Raw genomic sequence first — 6,839 nt, 5'->3', positions numbered from 1 at the left:
TCCTCTTAGGATTTTTGTAAATTAAGGGAACATAAAAGGTACTGGCATCTTGTTCTGCACTAATAGTCTGTTAGGTTGAAAATTCTACTGTTAACATATTGAATACAAAAATACAAGAGCAACTTTGTTGCTGCTACGTTGCATACAAATGTAGATTGCAACTTTGTCATATAGAGGAAAAAGGGAAAAAATAGATGATAATTCGCCTGCTCACTTGCATGAAGTTGCGAAAAATGTTATTTAACCCATATGTGGCTAGCGTCAGTTTAAACTGACAGTCACATCCGATTTAATTTGCAAAATAACAAACATTCTTTGCATTTTTCGTAATAATTACGTCATGTGTGAATGTATGATGCTGATAATAAAGTAAACTGCATAAACTTATTTTAATTTTTGCTCAGTTGACACACTTTGGTAGCGTTGATTAATATTTTTCGAACATGAGTGTTTCGTCAAGAAAAAGGTATGCATATATGTTTTGTTTTTAGTTGAAATATAGATTAAATATTTTGTTAAATATCGTTTTAACATTTGAATATTCGGTATAGCCAACAAAGCTAGTCTTCTTAAATTTTTATGCGATTTCTGTGCGTCAGTTTAAACTGACACTAGCCGCAGGAGGGTACAGGTTTTCAAACAGTTTATTCACCTCGGAATAGAAGGCATTTTCATCAGTTTGTAGACACTGTATGACTCCTTGTAAATATATGAGCCTTATCTAATACAAAATAATTAAACTACAGCAGTCTGGTATTTATGTAAGTTACTGTGACCCACCTTATTTCCCTTCTGAGTTCTTACATTTGAAGGTTGAGAGTTGTTTATTGTTAATTTTTATTATTATTTTACTGCTATTTTATAATGACGTAATTTGTGGGAATGCTTTGACGTCATTTCAACATCAGAGCAAATAAATAAGTAATAACTAATTTCATATATTTTGCAGGTACCGGCTTCATGAGGTGCTACAATTGCTAGAAGATACAGACGATGAATGTCTTCAGAGCGCCGAAATATCAATTGTTCCTCTAATAACCTCTGGCGCAGACACTGACGAAGATTCTGGTGATGAGAATGAGGTATGTGGAGATCCAAACAGTCTCAATCGTAATCAACTTCTGGCGGAAGCGACGATGAAACTACGAAGACCCAATGGAACTGATGTTATTGGAATGGAAGAGTCGGACGGTGCAGAAGACACTGCAGAGGAGGACAATGCAGAAAATAATACACAGGACACTGCAGATGATATAGTGGAACAGGGTCCGCAGCACAAGAGAACAAAGAAACAAGTTCCGTATAAACCGTCATGAGTCAAAAGCGACTTCAAGGAGGCCGTCAGAAAGGAAAAGTTTCCATGGACCATACCCCCACCTAAAGTAGAAAACCATCTGTCTTAAAGTTCTTCTTAGGATTGTCATTATTTGAGTTGTTCATGACACCAGAATTAATGCACAGAATATGCAACGAAAGCAAAGAATACGCTGCTCAAAAAGACCATGAAAATTTTGATCTGGACATTACATCACTCAAGCTTTTCCTATCGATTCTTCTAATAAGCGGCTATGCTCCTCTGCCTCGTCGCCCTATATATTGGGAAACTGCGGGGGATGTACACAATTCCATGGTGTCGGCCGCTATGTCACGCAATAAATTCAATCCATAATGAGTAATATACATTTTGCCAATAACAACGAACTTGATATGACTGACAGGTTTGCCAAAGTCCGCCCTCTTATCCAGTCCATCAATGCTGCTTGCCTGGCAAACTTTCAGCCTGAACAAATCATCAGCATCGACGAAAGTATGATCCCTTATTACGGAAAACACGGTGCAAAGCAATACATCCATGGCAAACCCATCAAGTTCGGGTATAAGATGTGGGTGGCAGCAACTCGTTTGGGATATGTAATCAATTTCTACCCATATCAAGGTGCCGGTACGACAGATAAAGATCTGGGCCTCGGTGGATCGGTGGTGGTCAATCTCACAAAAGATTTACCAAAACGTGACGGTAATTTCTTTCACATTGTGTTTGACAACCTCTTTACCAGCCCACGACTGTTGCGCTTACTAGCGGATAGAGGAATGGCCGCCACGGGCACTCTCCGTTCTAACCGAACTGAAGGTGCGCCATTGCAAAACATCAAAGCAATGGACAAGCTGTCTTGTGGCTCGCATGACGTTGCCCTGGATCAAAAGGCTAATGTATGCTTGGTACGCTGGCATGACAGTAAGGTTGTGACAGTCGCATCAACTTACGCTGGTGTCGCACCACTTCGCAAAGCTAAGAGATATTCATCAGCACAGAAGAAGCGCATAGACGTTGATCAGCCTTCAGTAATACAACTGTACAATTATGGGATGGGCGGTGTGGACCGCCTAGACCAAAATCTAGCTTGCTATATGATTCAGCACCGATCAAAGAAATGGTATTGGCCAATATTTAGATTTTGTGTTGATTTGGCCGTTCAGAACGCCTTCCAGCTGTACCGTATGCAGGAGAAAATACCTGGCGCCCCGGAGCATGATCTGCTGTCATTTCGACGTCAGATTGCACAAACCTATGTGCAGACACTATCAATGAAGAAGAATTCAGTGCCGTATCCGCCACCTCGTGTAGCAGTCGATCGACGAGTACTTACCGAAGTACGCACAGATCACTGGATTGCTCAGGGTACACAGCGTCGATGTGTGGCACTCGGCTGCAAAGGCACATCAGTCTTCTACTGTGAGAAGTGCAATGTGGGACTGCATCCTGGTTGCTTTAAGGCATTCCACTGCAAATAACTGATGCCTGTTTTTGTCAATGAAATATAGTCTTTGCAACTTAACATTAATGTGACATTACAGTTATTATGTGCTATTTAAAAGTTCATGATATTTTTTGCATCCATTTCGTTGTTTCTGAACACTTTTGCGTCAAACGGGCAGTTTTCACTCGCTAGGTGGCCCTGTGAAATAATTAATAACAGTTATAAAACGTCACTGTGAGTTATGCTGCATCAGTTAACATTGCCATGTGATTCCTGGTTTCAGAGTTTGACTATTCTTCTTGTCATAGCCAAATATGACACGTGAGAAAACCTGTACCCTCCTGCAGCTAGCGTCAGTTTAAACTGACACCTATATTTTCACCTATATTCACTTAAGTATATAAAAAATTATGAAACAGTTGATGAATATTGTTCATTTGGACCTAAATTACACCAAATAAAGACAAGAAACACATTTTAAAAATCATGGGTTTATATGGGTTAAAAAGAATAAACAGAGCCACAGTGAAAAGTAAATTCATATTTCATATGCTAGTAAAATCACTTCTCTGATATCAAAGCGTACTTAGTACAATAAACGAGGTTTAATAAGATTAACGTTTACTATTAACGTTTATTACTCATCTTATTCAACAAAAAACCGACTTTAATACATCTATTCTACTATAAAAATTAAGCAAAACGTGTTTGTATCATAAAATATTAAATAATTTAAAAATATATTTCTAGTGTAAAATCCATATAGTAAATCTATTAACGTTTAACGTAGTAAATCTATCAAACGTTTTTATTGGAATGATACTTATAAATAGCAAATGTAAAAATAAGAAATAATTCGTCATTATCATTTAAACGCTTAACAGTAGAGCAACACCAGCCAAGATCCATTTTGCTGGGTTCTCTTTGGTTTTCAAATGAAAATTCCAAACGAAGGTTGGCCCACGTTGTCTGGTTTTATAAACAGGACACTCGTAAGAATTTTTTAGGTCCTGCTTGTCAACAGGGATGGCGCGTAAGAAAAGTACTGGCATTTGAGGCGTTAGTTCTTTTAATCTAGACTCAGCGATCATTCCCACTTGAGTATCCCACCTAGCACCTTCCATAAAACAGCCATGAACATAAGCACCCTCCCTAGGTGGAGTACTAAAATCCTCTTTATTCTTTTTAGTAACATCAACTTGCAGCGTCATCCGATCCAGAGGCCATTCGTTTTTTCGGGCCATGGATTGCATAACAGCGGTAATAAACGATTGAGGATTAAACAAACCAGAAAGCCATACTACGCTCGGTAGATTAAAGTCACTCGACCAAACATCCAACTCTTTGATTCGAAGCAGAAGGTCAACAAACCATGCACCTAAGCTATTAATGCTGGGATAGGCTTTTCCATTCCATGATTTAGGTACCTCGTCAAAATATAAGGCATTAGAAAGCTCTTCCATAGCGTTTGTAATTGTTAGCTCGCCCTGTAAAAAATATTTCAATAAACACTGATAAACTTAATTTAAGACAACAAAAAGAACTTTATAAAATATGGCATCTACATGATGATAGTGTTCTTAGAATCTTATGATTAGATTATATAAAAAACTTACTTTTAAACCGAGGTCAAGCTCTTTAAGAGAAAGCCTAATCTCATTCATTAAAATATTCATTCTATCGGCCTCTTGTAGGGCTACCACCGTATATGGAGTTCTCTCCTCAGCTTTGGCCATCAATTCCATCATACCAAAATTCTCAGGAAGCTTTTCTAGAATTTCATCAAGAACCTAAATTATAATGAAAACAAAATAATTCTTCAATTAATTATTCACAAACGTTTTTTGTTTTATTTTCTAAAAAAGCATAAAAATTAAGACCAGCAAAAACAAAAGCATTCTTTTTTCATTTTCATGTAAAAATCTTGCCTGTTTCACTTTTTCATCGCGCGTTTGCCCTCCCCCCCCAACTCCATTAGAATCTCGTGGTTGTAATTCTAATATGGTTTTAAATAGATTTTCGGAGGTAGAAGTTAGGAAGCCAATCTCAGCGTTTGGATGCAAACCGTAAAGAATAGGACTTTCGGGTGGTAACACTTCATCCAAATACGAATGGTATCCTATATAATCCATGTTTGTTGGTATAGGAAAATTAGGAGCCAGATATAAATCTCCATCAATCTAAAATTTTCAGTTTTTCTATTAAAAATTAGTAAGTAAACTTTATACAGTAGCAAATAAATCTTATCTAAATTACTACAACTTAATTTTGACGCATGCATTTTCTACTAACTGTAGAAAATGCATGCGTCAAAATTAAGTTATAGATAAGGTGTAAATGCGGCAGCAGTAAGCAGCGTGTAAGAATTTTAAAAATGTTATTATTAGCTTGTAAAAATGTTATTAAAACATTTTTTACCATTTCTGGTTTCATATACTCTTCTAGATAAGTACGACACAACCGCCTGTCCCAATCATCAGTAATATGTCCACCATACATAATTTCTCCAAACAAGTAACGTAAATCTGTCCATGGAACCTTAAAGAAAATAAATATAATTGTTCACTATTGTACTTTAAAAACAAGAGAATCTAAGCAGCATTCTTAAAAACATTAATTGCATCCATCGTAGGACGGTTCAAAAAAAAAGTTCGAAGTGTTAAATTTAAGACATTTCAAGTGGTGACTAACACTAAAATAAACTTGTACTCAAACTTTTGGCCATTTTGAGCAATATTAAGAGGTTGCTGCATGAAAACCATGAAGATATATCAGGAGAGATGCAAACAAGTTAAAAGACATTAATGCTTTCTCTTAATACCATTTTAAACTGTTTCCTAAACATGTATATTTTGATACAGTAGATGAATTTTGACAACCAAAGAGCATAGGTAAAGGCACCAGGCGTGTTGAGCCATTTTTCTCTATGACGAATTTCACCAACAAACAATAGTGTCAGCTCTAAAAGCTTTCTGCAGCCATCCCTTGGTTGTTTAAACCTTTTAAAAATCAAAACATCTAGACTGCTGGTTAGGCCAAAGCAGCATTTGAAAACATCAGACACTATGATTTCATGAATGTAATGATGGCAGGCCAAATACAAGAGCTCTTTTTGTAATAACTTTTCTATTTGTGTACAAACTCCTGTATGAATTCCAATACTGCTAGAGATTGTATCAAAACACATTTCAATAATTTGCTCCTTTAATTCCCCATTACACGAGACTTATTACAGAAGCCTCAGCCATAGCTGTTCCAGTTCTTTTTGATATTTTTGAAATAAAAAATAATTTTGTCTTCATCCATCACTAATATGGCCTAGCAATCAACTATTTTCATGAACAAAATTGGTGACACCTGGCAGCAATATCCCATCTCAGTGTACAACAAGGGGCATGTTTAGATTGAATACTTTCTATCCTTTTCTACTAACTTTTTGCTATTTTCTTTTCTAGCTCTACAAAGGGTGCTAACAGATAGTGTTAAATCATTAATGTCATGTTCCAAATTTATAGCTGCAGCTGCAATGGTAAAAAAGTGGCTTTTGATAGTTTTGTTAATTTTGAAATTTGACACTATGTAAAAGGTTTTAATATGAACACTTCAACAAAAAAAATTTTAACTATACAGTGTGAAACACCCTAATACATAGAAGCTGCCCTACTAAATACCAGTAGTCAAGTTAATTATTTGATGGCATATATTGGTGTCATTTAAAAACATTTTGAAGCTTATTAATGACTTAAATAAATTTCGACTTAGATAATAGAGAGAGTGCTCATGTTATTTATCATACATTAAGGCTTCACAAACAAAGCCACTATACCTTTGAGTTAGCTTCCAAGTAGTTATACAAAACATATACACTTATTGTTAAGTCTCCAGTATTGAATGGATAACAACGATTCCAACCTTGTGGACCAAACTTACGACGCTCAGCTACTACCGCATGAAAATAACAAAGTGAAAACAAAATACTTTTGAATTCATTTTCTCTGGCACACATCTCAAGTGTTTCCTATAGATGAATTTTACATTTAGCTTTTTTTTTTTTTATAAAAAAAAACACTTTGTAATGTC

At 36.0% G+C, this 6,839-nt stretch overlaps 2 protein-coding genes across 3 annotated transcripts in view; one reads left to right on the top strand and one right to left on the bottom strand.

Moving 5' to 3' along the window:
* Positions 1-387: 387 nt before the first annotated feature.
* Positions 388-2,894, top strand: LOC149878954 (uncharacterized). Its single transcript, XM_090071790.1, has 2 exons — positions 388-466; positions 950-2,894. The coding sequence occupies exons 1-2, from the start codon at positions 444-446 to the stop codon at positions 1,314-1,316; spliced, it is 390 nt and encodes a 129-aa protein (XP_089927916.1). The 5' UTR covers positions 388-443; the 3' UTR covers positions 1,317-2,894.
* Positions 2,895-3,285: 391 nt separating this feature from the next.
* The window catches only part of LOC149878953 (dynein beta chain, ciliary-like), a 43,835-nt gene continuing 40,281 nt past the window's right edge, over positions 3,286-6,839 (bottom strand). The window contains exons 59-63 of one of the 2 annotated variants that reach the window (XR_016446760.1): positions 6,586-6,701; positions 5,178-5,297; positions 4,688-4,939; positions 4,376-4,549; positions 3,286-4,246 (exon numbers count right to left, since the gene is read on the bottom strand). Coding sequence is in view for 1 of the 2 variants with exons in the window: in XM_090071166.1 (XP_089927292.1) it covers positions 3,629-4,246; positions 4,376-4,549; positions 4,688-4,939; positions 5,178-5,297; positions 6,586-6,777 (1,356 nt within the window). In the remaining variant the exon portion in view is untranslated. Of the gene's footprint in view, positions 4,247-4,375; positions 4,550-4,687; positions 4,940-5,177; positions 5,298-6,585; positions 6,778-6,839 lie in introns of both variants that reach the window. The other variant, XM_090071166.1, reaches the window with a different exon arrangement.

Source organism: Hydra viridissima, unplaced genomic scaffold (genome assembly GCF_058129835.1).
Source record: "Hydra viridissima isolate aposymbiotic clone 2 unplaced genomic scaffold, HvirCarnegie_v1 scaffold_14, whole genome shotgun sequence".
NCBI classification, from domain to species: Eukaryota; Metazoa; Cnidaria; class Hydrozoa; order Anthoathecata; family Hydridae; genus Hydra; species Hydra viridissima.
This window is presented reverse-complemented; position numbering and strand designations above follow the sequence as displayed.

Bases quoted from the DNA above. Each gene is read 5' to 3' on its own strand.
- LOC149878954 (XM_090071790.1), top strand. From the start codon at position 444: ATGAGTGTTTCGTCAAGAAAAAG. The intron at 467-949 runs GTATGCATATAT...TATATTTTGCAG, and splicing joins AGTGTTTCGTCAAGAAAAAG to GTACCGGCTTCATGAGGTGC.